Source organism: Alligator mississippiensis, chromosome 9 (assembly GCF_030867095.1).
Source record: "Alligator mississippiensis isolate rAllMis1 chromosome 9, rAllMis1, whole genome shotgun sequence".
NCBI lineage: Eukaryota > Metazoa > Chordata > Crocodylia > Alligatoridae > Alligator > Alligator mississippiensis.
In genome coordinates this window covers 37,582,205-37,599,959 of record NC_081832.1, presented here as the reverse complement: position 1 = coordinate 37,599,959, position 17,755 = coordinate 37,582,205, and the positions used below count along the sequence as shown (strand labels likewise).

At 50.6% G+C, this 17,755-nt stretch overlaps 1 protein-coding gene across 2 annotated transcripts in view; it reads right to left on the bottom strand.

Moving 5' to 3' along the window:
* The window catches only part of LOC106737099 (arf-GAP with SH3 domain, ANK repeat and PH domain-containing protein 2), a 105,556-nt gene that overhangs the window by 7,044 nt on the left and 80,757 nt on the right, over window positions 1-17,755 (bottom strand). Inside the window, exons 21-27 of one of the 2 annotated variants that reach the window (XM_019485564.2) lie at window positions 17,342-17,449; window positions 15,193-15,412; window positions 14,469-14,645; window positions 13,378-13,441; window positions 12,307-12,362; window positions 11,561-11,706; window positions 8,374-8,496 (exon numbers count right to left, since the gene is read on the bottom strand). In XM_019485564.2, coding sequence (XP_019341109.1) covers window positions 8,374-8,496; window positions 11,561-11,706; window positions 12,307-12,362; window positions 13,378-13,441; window positions 14,469-14,645; window positions 15,193-15,412; window positions 17,342-17,449 — 894 coding nt within the window. The remainder of the gene's footprint in view (window positions 1-8,373; window positions 8,497-11,560; window positions 11,707-12,306; window positions 12,363-13,377; window positions 13,442-14,468; window positions 14,646-15,192; window positions 15,413-17,341; window positions 17,450-17,755) is intronic. The other variant, XM_059733321.1, reaches the window with a different exon arrangement.

Sequence of the window (17,755 nt, the reverse complement as noted above, 5' to 3'; positions counted from 1 at the left end):
TGCTGGGTAGTCATATAGCGCCTCCTGTTTTACATACTGTTAAAGCAGCCCAACATTGTATTTGCTTTTTTGGTGGCCATGCCGCATGGCTGGCTCATGCTGAGTCTGCCATCCACCAAAACTCCCAAGTCCTTCTCAGAAATGCTACTGCTTAGACAGTCATCTCCCATACTGTATTTGTGTATTTGCTTTTTCTTCTCTCAGTGTAGCATCTTACACTTGTCCTTGTTGAATTTCATTCCTGTCTTCCCAAGTCTTTCCCAGCTCTCCATTTTTGTCATCTGCCAACCTGATACGAAAGCTCTCTATTTCTATATCCAAATTATGAATAAAGATATTAAACAATACTGGTTCCACAACACACTCCTGTGGAAACCCACTTGAAACCTCCTGCCTTCCTCTCACTGCACCATTTATAGTTAGCTTCTGGTTATACAGCCAGTTATCTATCCACTTCTATCTAACCTACATTTCTCTATTTTATTTTTGAGACTGTCATGAAGGACTGTATCAAAAGCTTTATTGAAGTCCAAGTATATTTCGTCCATTGCATTTCCCTTGTTCACCAAACTAGTTATCCTGTCAAAAGAGAAAATCAAACTGGCTTAACATTATTTGTTCTTTACAAAGCTGGGTTAGCTGTTAGAGATTACCCCATCCTCCTCCTAATGTTTATAAATTTACTTTGGTTATCATTCATTTTGGTAACTTCCCACGTATTAGAGTCAGGCTAACTTAGTCTGTAAATCCCTGCATCTTCCTTTTCCTCCCTTTTTAAAAATGGTTGCTATGTTAGCCTGTGTTCAGCCTCTGAATCCTTGCCTGTCATCCATTACTGCAAATACTGTTACTTGGGGCTCTGAGATTTCTTCAGTGTGTTCCTTCAGCAGCCTAGGATGAATTTTCATCAGACCCTGCTAACCAATTCATTCAGGTTTATCAAGAGTTTTCAGACATTCTCTTTACTTATCTTGTCCTGCAGCCCTTCTCCTTCTTTGTATTATTATTTTTTTTTAACTATTTGGTCACTTGTGAAGTCTGAGGCAAAGTAGTCATTCAGCAGCTCTGCTTTCTTTGTGTCTTCTGTTAATTCAGGGGTTTTCAACCTTTTTTAACAAGTGTACCCTTTCTCTCTCCAGCTCAGGGACCCCTTTATATTTTTTTCTTGTTTTTAAGGGGTGGGGTGAGGGCAAATTGAGGCCATTGCAGTGAGGGAGGGAGTGGGGATGGGGTTGCACAGCCCAAGCAAAGCGTGGGACAGAGCTGCAAACAGCTCATCTGGAAGGTGCAGGGAGGGGGTGGTGGCTCCCCAGGAGGGCACGGGGATGTGTGCCCCTGGATCTGCACGCGGGGCAAAGGGAGGCTGGCCCAGCAGTGGGGGAGTGGGGCTGGGGTGGGGGCAGGGGCTGCCCAGCCAGGGTGGGGCACAGGACTGAGCCGTGCAAGGGGCAGCTCCCACAGTTATGTGCACCCCCAGAAGGGCATGGGGGCATGTGCTCCCAGCCCTACGTGGGGAAGGGTGGGATGCAACTCAGGGCTGGGGCCAACACCAGGTTGCTCATGGTGGGGGCTGGGCCACACTGTGCTCGATGTTGGTGGTGGCGGCGGCAGCATTGGGAGAGGGCTATGGTGGGGTACAGTGAATTCTGAAGCGGCTGCAGCCCCACCCCATAGCCCTCACCCCATAGCCCCATAGCATTGCCACCCCCCACCCTGAGCGCAGCCCAGCCCAGCCCCCATCAGAAAGAGCCAAGAGCAGCCCAATCCCCAGCCTGCACCAGCATCCCAGTGAACAGGGACCGCCAACAGGGGAGCAGTTTGCAGGCAGTTGCTGGAGACAAGAGGAGGGAGGAAGAAGAAGGAAAGAAGCCAGGCCAGACACCAGATCCTGCCCAGGAAAGGTAAGTGATCCAGCTGCCTGTACCTTTGGTTTAGCTGACTGGTTTGTTGGTTGGTTGGTTGGTTGGTTGGTTGGGGTGGGGGGGGAGCTCTGAGAAGCTTGGAATGAGTGCTCACTGCTGGGTAAGTGTTGATTGTTGATTGCTGTGGGATTGCTGATTGCTGTGCAATTGCTGCCTGGGACTGAGTCAGCCTAGGCCCAAAAGGACTCCCCAGGTGACCAGGGAGCCAGCGAACATGGACTACCAACAGGAAAGCAGTTCTCAGGCCAGTTTGCAGGTAGGAGTACGCACCATGTAGGAGTACACGGGAACTTCTGACAAAGACTTCAGGTAAGTGAATGAGGAAGGGGCTACTGTGGGGGTGGTGACACGGAGCGCAGCCAGGAATCCTGCCCTGCTGCTGCCTCTGGCCCCGAGCTCCACCCAGACAGGCCCCTTGGATGGGTCAGCAGTGCCCTGGCCCTGTCTGCAGGGGCTGCCTGGCGGGACCTCTGAAGCCTGGGGGTAGTGTGGGGGCTGGGGGTTCCTTTGCCTGTCCCACTTGTTCCTGGATTGAGGCCCTGGAGGGGCAGGTGAGGGAACTCCAGGCAGAGGTGAGCAGGCTGCGGGGGATCAGGGCTACAGAGAATGAGATTGATGGATACTTTCATTCTCTATGGGACCAGACACCTAGCACAGAGACAACACGGGAGAGTCCCAGAACAGCTGAATGGAGGATGGTTGCCTCCAGAGCTAGACAGCATGAGGCTGTGACTGTTTCCCCAACACAACTGGGGAACAGATACGAAGCCCTGGCAGCACTGGAGGATGATGCAGCAGAGGAAGCTGCAGGGGAAGACACGTCCACAAAAAACACCAGGCAGGCTGAGCCAGGCAGGCAGGCAGGTTGAGTGACAACCAAGCAGCCGGAAGAAGAGACGCCAAGTCCTTGTCTATGTGGGCACGAATGATGTGGCCAGGAACACTACAGACCACATCATGAGTGACTACAGGGCTCTGGGGGCCAGGCTTAGTAAATCAGGGGCACAGGTGGTCTTCTCGTCCATCCTTCTGGTCAGTGGTTGCAATCAACATCAAGATGCCTGCATCAGGGAAGTCAACCTGCAGCTCCAGTTGGTGTTGTTGCCATCATGCGGGTTTTGGCTTCTACAACCATGATCCACATTTCCATGAGAGAGACATCCTGGGACAAGATGGTCTTCATCTCTCTTCTAAAGGTAAGAGTCTGTTCTCTTACAGGTTGGCTGATCTCCGAAGGGATTTAAACTAGGTTCATCAGGGGATGGGAAAGCAGCAGATAAGGAGAACCTAGGATCAGCGAGCCATGAGCAATGCTCTGGATCAGCCCAGGTAAGCACTAAGGTAAGCACTAAGGGGCTCAATAGACATCAGGACAAGGGGGTACCAAGGGCACCCATCGGGAGGGCTTAAATGTGTTTACACTGATGCTAGGAGCATGGGGAACAAGCAGACGGAACTTGCACTCCTGCTTGCAAACAACAACTTTGACCTGGTTGGACTAACTGAAACCTGGTGGGACCTTACTCACGATTGGGGAGCAGGCACTGAGGGTTACAGGTTGTACAGATGGGATAGAGTGGGAAAAAGTGGGGGGGGAGGGGGTGTCGCTCTCTATGTTAAGGAACAATATACATCCTCTATAATCAAGGTGGGACCAGAGGAGGGCCAAACTGAGGTACTGTGGGTCAGGATAGAAGGATAGATGGGGTCCGTGGGGTGGAAAGGGACTTGGCAGTGGGAGTCTACTATAAACCACCACACCAGGAGGATGAGCTAGACCTGGAATTCTCCAGACAGCTCTCAGAGGCCATACGAGATATGGTTGTCATGGGTGACCTAAACTACCCTGACATCTGCTGGGAGAAGCAGTCAGCCAAAACTAACTGCTCACGTAAGTTCTTAACTTGTATACAAGACCTCCACCTAATTCAGGAGGTATATGATCCCACTAGGGGAAATGCCTTGCTGGACTTGGTGTTAGCTACAGGGGATGACCTGATGGGGGATCTGCAGGTACAAGGTAACCTAGGGGATAGTGACCATCAATTGATTGAATTCACTATCCAGAGAAGAGTGGGTAAACTAACCAGCAGGGCTGAAGTGCTAGACTTCAGAAAGGCTGACTTCAGTGTGCTCAGTAGATTAGTTGGTGAGACGTTAAAGCTCAAGAGCATTGGTGAAATGGGGGTCCAGGAAGGGTGGTTGTTCCTCAAGGGAGCAATCCTACGGGCGCAAAAGGAGATCATCCCATTGCACATAAAATGGGGCAAAGGGGCCAAGAAGCCCTCTTGGCTGAACAGGGAAGTCCAGGAAAGCCTAAGGGCAAAGAAAGAGGTATACAGGCTGTGGAAACAGGGGGTAGCTACCAAGGAGGAGTATACCTCCCCGGCTCACACTTGCAGGGAATCAGTTAGGAAGGCCAAAGCAGGATCAGAACTTAGGCTGGAGACAAAAATTAACAAAAAGTCCTTCTTCAGGTATATAACGGGCAAAACGAAGGCATGGGATAGCATAGGACCCCTACAAGACAAACTAGGGCAATCGGTGACAGAGAGGGGGGACAAAGCTGAGCTCTTCAACGAGTTCTTTGCATCTGTATTCCTAGACACAGACCAATACAAATCTCCCAATTGGATCATAGATAGACACAGGAGGGGCACCAGCCCTCCAACTGTCAGCGCAGACTTAGTGCAGGGGCACTTGGAGGGGCTGGATGTGTTCAAATCAGCGGGCCCGGATGAACGTCATCCAAGGGTGCTGAATGAATTGGACAGTGTCATAGCAGAGCTGCTGGCATGGCTCTTCATCACTCATGGTGCTCTGGTCAGGTCCCAGAGGGCTGGGAAAGGGCCAATGTGGTCCCTATTTTCAAGAAGGGGAGGAGGGAGGAACTGGGAAACTATAGGCCAGTTAGTTTCACCTCTATCCTTGGGAAAACTCTGGAAAAAATCATTAAGGGTCACATTTGTGGGAGCCCAGCAGGGGATATAATGCTGAAAGGAAATCATCACAGATTCACTGCAGGTAGATCCTGCCTGACTAACCTTGTTTCTTTTTATGACCCGGTCACAAAATGCTTAGATGCAGGAGTTGAGTTCATCTACCTAGACTTTAAGAAGGCCTTTGATATAGTATCTCATTCTGTTCTCGTAAATAAATTGACAGGCTGTGATGTAGATGATTATATGGTCAGGTGGGTGGCAAATTGGCTTAGGGGTCACACCCTGACAGTGGTGGTGGACGGGTCAATATCGACCTGGAGAGATGTGGGCAGTGGAGTCCTGCAAGACTTGGTCCTTGGACCAGTGCTATTCAATGTCTCTATCAGCAACTTGGATGAGGGTGTGGAGAGCATCTTGTCCAAATCTGCAGACGATACCAAATTATGGGGCAAAGTTAACACACCAGAGGGTAGGGAACAGATCCAGGCAGATCAGGACAGGTTGGAGAAATGGGCAGAACGAAATAGGATGCAGTTCAACAAACACAAGTGCAAAGTGCTGCATCCAGGCAAAAAGAATCACCAACACACTTACAGGCTGGGGAATGATCTTCTCAGCAGCACAGCAGTAGAAAGGGATCTTGGAGTCATAGTTGACTCCAAAATGAACACGAGTCATCAATGTGACGAAGTGATCAACAAGGCTAACTGCACTTTATCATGCATTAGCAAATGCATGACAAACAGGTCCAGGGAGGTGATGCTTCCCCTCTATGCAGCACTGGTCAGGCCGCAGTTGGGAGTACTGTGTCCAGTTTTAGGCACCACACTTCAAGAGGGATGTGGAGAATCTTGAGAGGGTCCAGTGGAGGGCCACTCGTATGGTCAGAGGCCTGCAGGCAAGGCCCTACAAGGAGAGACTGAGGGACCTAGATCCCTTCAGCCTTCGCAAGAGAAGGCTGAGAGGTGATCTTATGGCTGCCTTTAAATTCATCAAGGGAGGGCAGAAGGGAATAGGAGATGCTCTATTTACTAGGGCACCCCCTGGAGTAACTAGGAACAATGGCCACAGATTGACGGAGAGCAGATTTAGGTTGGACATTAGAAAGAACTTCACAGTAAGGGTTGCCAGAATCTGAAATGGGCTTCCAAGGGAGGTGGTGCTCTCCCCTACCCTGGGGGTCTTCAAGAGGAGACTGGACAAGCACCTAGCTGGGGCCATCTCATAATTTGAATATGCTCTCATAATCTGGAGCACACTTCATGAGACACTGTGAGGGTTCTACCATGGTAGCACAGCTTCTTGTTGAGCTTATACTACAGGTCAGGGGTGGGCAACTATTTGTGCTGGCAGGCCACTTAATGAGATTTGGTGACCTGTCAAGGACCACATACTTCTCTCTCTCCCTCTCTCTCTCCATTTCTTCATCCCTACTTCCTGGGGCAGAAGCCTGAACCAGCCTGCAACTTTAGCACACTCCCCCCGCCCCCCCTGCCCCCTCCCCAGCAGCAGTCCACCTGCTCACAGGTTTAGCGTACATGCCCTGCCCACCCCATCCCATCCCCAAGTCCAGACCTGGCAGCTGCTGGCCATGCCCACAGCTGCCCAAACATAGCTGGCAGCTTCTGGGTCAGGGCTCCAGGAGTGGGGGGCGGGGGGTAGTGAGGAAGCATGCTACAGCTCTGGGCTGCAACTAGCACAATATCCTGAACTCACTCACAGGTGTATCATGCCCTGGCTATGTTTCTGGAGTTGTGGATGTGGCTGGCAGCTGCTGGGTCTGGATAGCAGGGGCCAGGGGGGAGCTATAAACAGGTTTATGCTTCCACTTCTGCACTGGTGGCAGCCCCAGCAAGGAGAGAGAGAGAGAGGGAAAGACCCCAACACACTGGAAGCAGCTTCAGTTACTTGGCACCACGCAGCTGCCCAGCACCACACGGCTGCCAGAACCATCACCCATCCATGGGCCGGATCCATTCTCTTGGTGGGCTGGATCTGGCCCACAGGCCTTATTTTGCCCACCTGTTTAAGGTACTGCCAGTCCTTCTAGACCCTTTTATCTTTCAGTCTATCTACCTGTAGAATTTTACCTACTGTTTCTTTCAGTTGGTGGAAATATGCTACCCTTCTTTTGCTAAGCTTCTGCTTTCCCTTTCTTGGAGTCATGTATTCTATCATACTGTGATTGCTTCCTCCCAAGTTCTTTGTGTCCATAGATTATAGGACTAGGAGTAATGGCCTCAAGCTGCAGCAGAGGAAATTTAGCTTGAGGATTAGAAGGAACTTTCTGACTCTGAGGGTAGTCAAGAATTGGAACAGACTACCTAAAGAAACTGTGGAATCTCCATCCTTGGAAATTTTCACAAGCCAGTTGGACAGACACTTGGTTGAGATGGTTTAGTCGGGAATGTTTTTGTCTTAAGCATGGGGCTGGACTAGATGACCTTATGAGGTCCATTCCAATCCTGCTTGTCTATCATCCTAAATTTCCTGTCACCTTCATGTTCACAAACAATTCTTCCTTATTAGTCAGAACAATAATCAAACATAGATGACCCCCTGGTTGTATGGTGCATTTTTTTTAACAATTAGATTATTAATCTTTGGAAGGAATTTCCAAGGGATGAATAGGGGTGGATCCCCTGTTACTTGCAGTCTGTAAATAACAGTTTGTACAACTTCCTGTAAATAACACTCTAGCTCAGCCAAGTTCTGTCTGGGTGAAGGAGTCAATGAGAAAGGGCCCCAGGATTGTGCTATGCAGAAGGTCAAGCTAAAGGATCATGCCAATCTTTCCTAGCCTTAACTCAGTGTTTTGTAACATGTAACATTCCAAGTTTGTCATGGATAGGCCTTGGGGAAAATTTAGAAGTTTTTCAGGAAAATCCTGATCTTTGTGATCTCAGCCACCCTGCAACTGAACAATTCTACAACAAGATTCCTGTAATTATGTTGACTGCAGGGGGCTGTGGGGTTTTGAAGGTTTTAAAGACTCCTGACTTTTCCAATGTTTCCCCATGACACCAAGCTCATGTTCATTACATCAGTGTGGAACAGGACTGCCTTCTTTTACTAAATCACATTTTAAAAAATAAAATTATGTTTGTATTTTTTGCCTTAGCCAAGAACCTGCCTCCCTATGGAGACAGGATAAGTAGAACCAGGCTCCACAATTCAAGCATTCACATGTAAAGTTTGCAACTGCTTAGTACAACCAAGGAACCTAAGTGCTGGAGGAGAGTGGGCTCTAATGGAAGGAGGCTTACTGAGAGCACTGGGCTGGCAGACTTGTCAGTGCAGTGGAAAAGAGGACGAAAGAAGAGGAAAAGACCAAATGAGGGGTGGACAGAGCAAGTGAAAAGCTGAGGGGGAAAACTGGTGGACAGGACATGACATGGGATGATATCAGCTCTGACACGAATCTGGGAATTTGGGGTAGAGATGATTTATGGAGGAGCGGTCAACGTGACCATCTGACTTCACACTTCTCTACACAGACTGGTACTTACCCACCATTGGCTGTCCTCCTCTTCAGCCACTACAATGATCTCTCCCAGGCTGAAAGTCAGCTCATCTTCACGGTCACCCACACAGTTATACAGGGCTCGGACCCTGCGGAGGGGTGACTTATTCTGCAAACCAGGAGCAGAGAGCATCATCAAGCCTTTAACCCTTTCTTTACTGTTCTACCATCAAGCTCTTTATTAGAAATAAACATAAAAAAGCTCAAGAGACAAAATCCCACATGCCACCCTAGGCATATTAGACCACCAGTGAGTACTGCAAAGGAGAGATGATAGGGGGTGGACAGGGGCTGTGAGCACTTCAGTGTTTAAAGAGGTAGGCCAAGTACTCGATCTATACAAGGATGTAGGAGACAAGGCAAGGTTTGTGGGGACTCTAGGACAGGAGGCAAGGAGAATGCTGTGGGTGCTTTGGATTGGGGACTTAAGGTGGGGACTGTGGGATGGGAGGGAGGGTGACTGCTGTAGAGACCCTAGCATGGAAGAGGCCAGCTGAGTACTATCGGGGCTCTGGGACAGGAAGAACAAGTGTAGTGCAGACTGTGCGTGGAGGCAGAGTGAGTGCCGGGTGGTTCTCGGATGGATGAGGCAGCATAAACACTATAAGAGTTATTGGGAGGTGAGGATAAACAAATCCATCAGCTGGCTAAAGTGAAACAAATGCTTCAGGAGCCACAGTGGGAAAAGTGGGAAGAGTGCCCTGGGATGTGTTTTATAAGGCACTGCAGCAATTTGGGGAACAATAGAGTTTGGTTTTTGTCAGGGCATGGGAGCTGTGGCAGCCTGAATGCAGAAAGCCCTGCGCAGTTGGCTATGGAAACTCTTTGCTTTCCTTATCCCCAGTATCCCTCTTGGAGCAGTCTTGTGCCCTTTTTATTTCCTGTTCTGTGGGGCTGGAGCTCTTCTTGTGGACAGTATTTCCTGTGGGTACGGTGTGTTTTGTAGCAATCTCCTAAGGGTTGTGTGCCACGATGTACTGCATGAGTCATGGCATCAAGGTTTGCCTGAGCCACTCCAAGCAAGTTGAATGGGAAGGGGAGGCAGTAGCTCTGCCATTACTGCTTGCAGCAGCTCCCATGGCTGAGCCCTGACTGGCAAAGAGACAGAATATCTTCACTGTATGTGTACTTACAGACAGTCTGCACACATGCTCATGGGAAAGGAGCAAACAAAATGCACACACACATATTTGGCTGCTGCTCTCTGAAATAAAGCTAGACTGGCTGCAGCTAGACCCAGGCAACCTATTCCTGTCCACATGTGCCTAGAAGGGGATTTGCCGTAGTAGAAAAAAGAGTCTGGGGTAGCAGAAGAAAGCAGCAGTACTTTTCTTTCCACTGGATGTGCCATGCAAAAAGAGGGCTTCATTCCCTGCTCAGGATCTCCTGCTGCTCCCACATGGGGATTTCCTGCTCTCTCACTTGCCAGTCATGGCACCTAACTAGTAGGGCTGTGTGAAATTTTGATGAGTGTTTCGTTTTGAAGCTGTTTCAACACGTTTCGAGCTCGAAACAGCAAAATAGAAATGAAACAAAAGGCTCTGAAACAGCTTTGAAACCAAAGGAGGGCATTTGAAACTGGGCGTGCTTGCACTAAACAGAAACTAAGGAGAGGGAGGGGGAAGAGGGGGGAAGGACTACTCTCTGATATTGACATCTAGCTCCCAGTTTGATTCCCCCAGCTCTCTGATAATTTCCCCAGCTCTTCCTGGGCGGTGTGGCCCACGATCTGCACGTGGGGTTTCAGCAGGCTGCTGCTGCAGGCTGGGTCAGTGGCAGCCCATGCCAAGCGCCGGGAAGATTGCAGTGCTGCCACTGGCTCCAGCCTGCAGCAGCAGCCTGCTGAAACCTGGAGCTGGGGAGTTGAACCGAGGGCTGGTGAATCGAACCGGGGCTGGAGAGTTGAGCCGGGGACTGGGGAATAGAATAGGGAAGTAGGGAATTGAGCCAGGGACTGGGGGATTGATTCCCCAGCTTCCCTGATCTTTCCCACAACTCTCTGATCGCTTCCCCCAGCTCATCGGGGACATGGGCCCCCAGATGATGCGAGATGACAGCAGGCTGCTGCTGCCAGCTGGGGATGGTGGTGGCTCTGGGCTATTTTCCCAGCTGGCAGCAGCAGCCTGCTGAAACCACGTGCAGATCCAGGGGCCGCGTCTCCCAGGAGGAGCTGGTGGAATCATCAGAGAGCTATGGAGTGAACCAGGAGCTCCGGCTGACACGTAGAACCACGCAAGCTCCCAGACAGCACGTGGTGCCCTGCTGAGCCATGCTGAACCCACGCAATGGTGCAGCTGCCTCATGAGTGCCAGGTGGGGGGGAGGGGTGATCCCAGCTGTGCAGGGGGTCCCTGCCACGAGTGCCCAGAGGCCCCATTTGATCCTGCCAGAGCCAGTAAGTGCAGGGCATTTTTTTTGCTTTTTTTTTTTAAACTCTGCACACAAGCTGCAGAGCATGCAGATGACAGCATGCTGCTGCTGCCAGCTGCAACCAGCACCAGCACCTGGGTCTGCCTGGCACAGCCTGTGCCAAGCGCTGGGAAGAACCCAGTACTGGCACTGGCCCCAGCCGGCAATGGCAGCCTGCTGTCATCCCACATGCAAATCCAGGGGTCTGCGCCCCCCGGGAGGGTTGTGGGGCTGTGCCAGACTCCTCCCGGGGGGCGCGGACCCCTATCTGCACACAGGATGACAGCAGGCTGCCGCTGCCAGCAAATGATACTAGTTTTGCTTTGAACAGTTTGATGTGAAGTTTCATAAACAACTCTGCACCTATCTCCTTGAAACTTGGCAGGATTCATGCCCCTAGAAGGGGCTACCATCCCTGCAATTTTCACCCGAATCAGGCAAGAAATGACAAAGTTATAGGCATTTTTCTGATTCCCCATTATAGCCTATGGGCAAAACATCAAAATGTGTTGAAACAGCGAAACAGTTTCAACAAAACGAAATGGAACAATACTTCAAAACAGCAAAATGAAACACTGTCCCTTTGAAACGGTGAAACTGAAGTCGAAATGAAACAGCCCTACTGACTAGGGATTTGTCAAGGCTACATGCCTGGGGTTTGCCAGGGTAGCCAGAGAGTTATCATTACAATCTAATGCAAGGTAAGCCAGGAAAAAGGAGGCAGTCAAGTCCATGAGAGCAAGCTGCAAGATAAGAGCCACCTACCAGACTGCCCCTCCTAGGAAGGAGTGGTGGAACATCCTGGGATACAGCTGAGCCTGGGCCTGGCTCTTGTGAGGGATGATGCGATATCAGTCTCTGCCCTTTGCTGGGGTCAGGTGGACAGAGCATCTCCACTCTCTTCTGGGCAGCTAAGGCGTAAGCACAATGGTCACATCACCCATGCCACAGTGGGACAGGCTCCAGCAACAGCATCTAACTAAGCACAGCATGCTCCAGAGCTACAGCAGAACGCTGCACCACCCAGATCTCTTCATGGAGCTGGGTTGCTGCTGGAAAATGGGAAGAAAGTAGAACAGAAGGGCTTGGGAAGGGGGAAGCAGAAGGGCTAAGGAAGATGGCAGAGGCAGCAGGACTGGAGATACAGTAGAGGGGCTCAAGCAAGGGAGTGGGAGGCAGCAAGTATGGGGTCCTGGTGCGTAGATTAACAGAGGGGATGGATTTGAGGTAGTGGGCATAAGCTCTGTAGCCAAGGAAAGACAACAAAAAGGCTGGGCAAAAGGAGAGAGAGACACAGAGAGGCTGAGGACCACAGGGAGAGAGGGTAGAGAGAGGGGAGGGCAGAGGAGATGACAGAAGGCCTGGAGAAGAAGTTGAATTGTGAAGGGCATGAACTGGCAAGCGGCAGCCCAGAGTGCAGGCAGAGAAGGCAGAGGGTTGTAGGTAGACATGGCAAAGGATGCAGCACTCTGAGGGAAATATTTGCAGATGTGTAAGATTCAGGTCCTCACCTTGTTGTGAGATAGTCATGGGGGTGGGGAGGCTGGGATGCTGGTGGGAGCCAGTGCTGAGAAGAAAGGTGCAGAGAATATGTGGTTATTCCAATGGATTGAGCTGAGGGAACTAGGCAGAAGGGCTACAGATCAGAGACTCCAGCCATCTTGGGCTCTTGCTACAAGGTTTCTGGAGACAGCAGTTTGGAGAGGAACACACAGGATCCTGCTCCAGATCCTGCCTGTCAGCTAGGGCCATCAGGTGCCAGGAAATGTGACTCTGGCTAAGTGATGGGCTTTCTCCAGCACCGTGGACAGACCCACTACAAGCTGGGACAGAGTAGCCACTGATCATGAGCACCTGCAGCTCCCTGGGAAATGGCCAGCCCATGAGGAAGCTGGCCAGATACAAAGCTGAACAAACCCATGTGTTGGGGGCTCTGGGCTGAAACATGGCATGACAGTGGCACATGGAGTTCAGCCATTTTACCAGCAAACCAGAATCCTGACATATGCTACCAAGAGGCAAGCACTACAAAGGGCAACACCTTCCTGCTTGCCTGACCTAGCTGGCACAGGGCATATGTGTGGCAAAGGAGCCATTCATAGACCTTCCCATTAGGGCATTCATTCCTCAGAATATTTGGGATTCTTCCCTGGCTCTGGGAGCTCCCACCCCAATGACAGTTCCCCTGCTCCACTGTGCAGGGATCCCTCAGAAAAGATTTCACCCTCTATCCAGGGATCTCCCTACCCCCCAGACAATTTCTCCTGTGTCCAGAGACCTCCACAGACTGTCCTTCTATCCAGGGCTGCAGAAAGCACTTCACAGACATCCCCCTCCCCTCTGCTCAGGAAGTCTTATCCCACAGAGCCTAATTTGACTCCTCCTGCCCAGGGAGCTCTCCCAATGGTCCCCAGAGGAATTCTAGTAGCCTGTCCCAAGTTCCCATTGCATATAGCAGAGCACTACAGCTAGCCCAGCTCTCTTAGTTACATGACAAACTTAAGCCAGAAGTGAAGGACTTCCCAGGTTCACTCCATCAGTCAGGCCCTAAGGAGTGCCCCACAGCAGCTACAAGCTATTACCTCAGTCTCCTTTTAGAGATTCCTTCTGTAAAATGGAATTTGGGAGGTAGGAAGGGTCCAGAATCTAAGTGGAAAAAGAAATAAGCATTTTCCTGTTCATAAATGAACTTGGGTCCCTGGAGGGAGCTATGTCCAGGATCTCTCAGCACCTTGGAAGAAGTATGTTGCAGTGCGTAGAGCCCAAGTATACCCCCAGCCACCACACTGGGCATGTCTAAACATTCATTAATGCACTTTTGCTAATGTGCATTAAATTTACTACCTCCATTGTGAGGTACTATAAAAAGGCACATTAGCCTATTTTAATGTGTATTAACAAAAGCACACCTTTTTGTGATGCTTTAGTACACATTAAAAAAAGGCTAATGTGCATTAAAGCGCATATGTAGACATGCCCATTGAGCACAAAAGATCCTAGCGCAGATACCCTGCCCCTGCTTTGGAACAGCTCCTTCTACCCATTCCGAGGAGCTCTGAATTACTGCTTGTTTTTGTAGCATCTTCGCTACCAAGCCTACCAAGTAGGGTATAGGAAAAGTACATGCCCAGGGATGGTAGTGGCTTATATCTATGGCAGCCAGAACTGCCAGGAGTACTTTTCAGCCTCTGCTTCAATATAACTGGCAACTGTCTTACTCCCATAATGTATGAAGCTCCAGTATTTGGTCTGGTACCACCATCCTGGGCAGAAACCCCTATGCTGGAGCATGAGGACAGCCATAGCTGTAGCAAAATGAACAATCCTGGGGTGGATACTCAACACAGGGATGGCTGAAAATCAATTCAGTGTCATGCCCAGCAGCTGCATCGCTCAGGCCAGCACAGCTCAGAGATAGCCCCTTGCCTTCTGTGATTCCTATCCATCCCCAACTGTCTGGTCTCCCAGAGTGAGTCCTCATACAAGCATCAAGCAAGAATAGCTAGTTATCCACTGCAACCCCTGCATGCACCCATCAGGCCCTGTCTGATAGTGACACAGTATTACTTTTAATTTGGTGTTGGACACAGAGAACATCATGTTTCCTCAGCTCCACGAGTTTCTTCCTCACAAAGCTCCATGGTGCTATCTAGTATGTGTTCTGTTTCTTTACCTGTAGCCAGGCTGGCCTGGCTAGATGGCACAGGGCTGAGAGGCACCCAAGGCACAGGCTCTGAGGAAGTTCGCTTGTGCTTGATGTTCACATTCAGTGGGGGGATCTTCCTGGTTGTTGTGTCATCAGCAAAGACTGGCAATCTGGTAGGGGGAGGGGGTGGAGGCACATTGGGAGCTACACAAAGTTTAACAGCAAATCATTGATTAGAAAAGAGAAGCAGGAGGAGAGGCATCTTACTGGAGAGCCAGAAATCAGGCAGGGTCAGCACAACTGATGATTTCATGAGAATAGGTGCCCATCCCACAAGAGGTGTAAGTCAGAGCAGCTATATTGACTTTAACTGTGATTTAGATTTACCCTGGCTGTGAATGTGACTTGAGGTGCACAAACAACAGAGGTACCTGGCATAGCTAGTAATGTTATATAAAGCTGCCTCCATCTCAGGTCCCTGAAAGGTCATTATCCTTCAACCCAGATCCCAATTCTCCCACCTGGCAGAGAGCTGTACAGGGAGGTATAAGCTCTGCCTGACATTTCCAGCAATGTAGCATTAGAATCCTCAGGACTTTTACTGCCATTCTTGTCTCCAGTTGTGGACCAGTGACAAGTAAAGGCCAGGTACCAAATACAGCATTAAAAGCCCAGGTGAGATTCCCTCATCTGGGGCTGGCCCCATCACATAAAGCCCCACTACTACAATCAGGCAATAGTATGGCCTGACCTCGGATTATCCCACGTGGTGGAAGAGGTGGCACACATGGAGGAGACATCGGGGCTGCTAGTTCAGCAAGGTTGCGGGGATGAGCAGTTGGGGTGGCATATAAATCATGTTGCTTCCCCTGTGGTGCTATACTTGGCCCCTTTGCCCACTGCTTTGAGGCAGTGGTAAGTGACTGGTAGCTCTGAGGACGGAAAACTTGCTCCTTTTTCACAGGACTCAGCTGAAAAGAAGAAAGGTACATGTTATACAGTAATAAGGGACTGCTTTGCAAGAAACTGGAGGAATATCAAAGAGTAAATGGTATGCAGCACAAGTGCAGCAAATGCAAACTACAGCCTTATTTCAGTTCCTCTTCTATGGGCAACAAGCTTAGCCAATTAAATTAAAATAGGGAACATTTTTTTCCATCATCAGTGATACATTTAATAAATGTTCATACAACAACATCATGTGGAAACTAGAGGAAGGAAGTGCAACAGCAACACCAGCTACAAGATTGAGAAGGGGCAGGCAATTATTTTGGGTGGAGGCCGCTTAATGAGGTTTGGTGAGCTGCCAAAGGCTGCATGGGTAGCCCCACCCCTTGACAGGTACCCGGCCCCTGGTCACCACCTTGGGACCAGCAGTCCCACCCCTAACCCCTGACCTTTGCCACCAGAAGTCCCTCCCCTGCCCCGCTGGAAATAATACTTTTGGAAGGGGGGGGTTGCCATCTTAGAACCAGAAAAAAACAAATCATACACTAAAAGTTAAACACCTACTATAACATATTTTAATTTTATTACAAAAAATACTTTTGTCATGATTTGTGTTTGTGTAGTGTATATAGAGGTGATTGCATAATATCTCAAAAATAAATTCTTAGTCTTTTATGTAGTGGGGGGTGGTTGGGGGGGTGTGGTGGGAGTGTGCATGTGGTGGGGTGTATATGTGTGCGTGCATAGTGGGGGGATGTATGGAGGCAGGGGTATATGGAGGGGTGGGGGTGGGGGTGTATGGGGCAGTGGGAGGTATGGTGGGCATAGGGTATGTTGAGGGGTTGTGTGGCGCTTGTGGGGTGTGGATGTGTGGCTCTGGATCACACTGGACTCTGTAACATGTCCTCTCCTGCAGTCAATGCAGGTAACACTGGGGGACTGGTGTATTTGTGTGTGTGGTTTATGGGATATGAGAGAGGGTGGGAAGGGTTTGGGGACCCCCCCCCCACCACACACACACACACACACACACACACCTGCCATAGCACAGCAGCAGGTGGGGGTGCTGGTGCCTGGCTCTGGCCAGCACTGCACATTGCAGCGAGGAGCACAGCCCCCGCCGGTGCTCCCCGCACTTGCAGGGCCTGGGAGGGAAGCCCCAGGTGCCGGAGTCTGCTGCTTTACCCACCCCAGCCTGCTCCAGCATCTGGGGCTTCTCTCCTGTGCCCTGCGAGTGCCACGGAAGCAAACAGCCCGGCCAGGGCTGTGCTCTTCGCGCTGCTGGCTGGAGCCAGGATCCAGGCACCAGCACCAAGCAGAATGTCCCCGCCCGCTGCTGCTGCTGCCACCTGCTGCCTGCCAGGACTGCACACCATGAGGGGAGTGTGGGAGGGGATCCCCATGCCCCTCCCCTCTACACCTGCTCACCTGAGCTACGCACTGCTGCCACCCCCCTGTGCAAGGGCTCCACACTGCATCCAGCCCCAGCCCCACACTCCTGCCCAGCTGCAGCCCCACCCCTGACCCCAGCTTCCTTACCTGCTGCCCAGAGGGAGCAGGATGCTGGGGAAGCCTGCAGCCCCATCCCATGCTAGCAGGACCTGCCCTTCCACCCATGAGTGTGGGAGCAAGGCATAATAGGATATGTTGGGGGTGGGTGTAGGCATCTTGCTCCCACTGTCACTGGTGGAAGGGCTGAGTGGGGCACAATTACTTGGGGGACACTGCAGGCCAGAAGAAAGTGCCTGGCAGACTGGATCTGGCCCGCAGGCCGCATTTTGCTTACCCCTGAGATAGACACCTGTCTGAAATATTGTCAGAGAATTCATGACTGGGTACTTTGCTAGGAAAAACCACGGGGCAGGGGGAGGGGGTCAGTGAGGCATTTACAGTTCAAACTATGCATTGTGGAGACTCTCACTGAGGACAGGTTGAGAGTGCTGAGATCTCACCTTCTCATCCAGATCATCATCACTCTCATACATATCATCTTGGCCCAGCCGCCACTCATACTCCACATGGACACGCATGTTGAATTGATTGTTTTGAGACTGAAGCAGCTGCAGCAGAAAGGAGGTAGTCTCAGTTCACAATCTTCCTCTGTGTCCTTATGCCCTAGGCATCAGGGCTTCATGTGGGTTGGGCAGCCCAGGGTCATAGAGAACAGTCATTCACCAGAGAAATACAGCCTGGGCTGAGGCAGTGATCTTCAGAACCCTAAATGAGCCATTCCCACTTACAGGGGTGTAGGTTGTAGCCGTGTTGGTCTAAGGACATAGGCAGACAAGGTTCTTTGGGTGAATCTGATATCTTTTATTAGACCAACTTCAATAGTTGGAAAACAATTTTTAAGCAAGCTTTTGGGT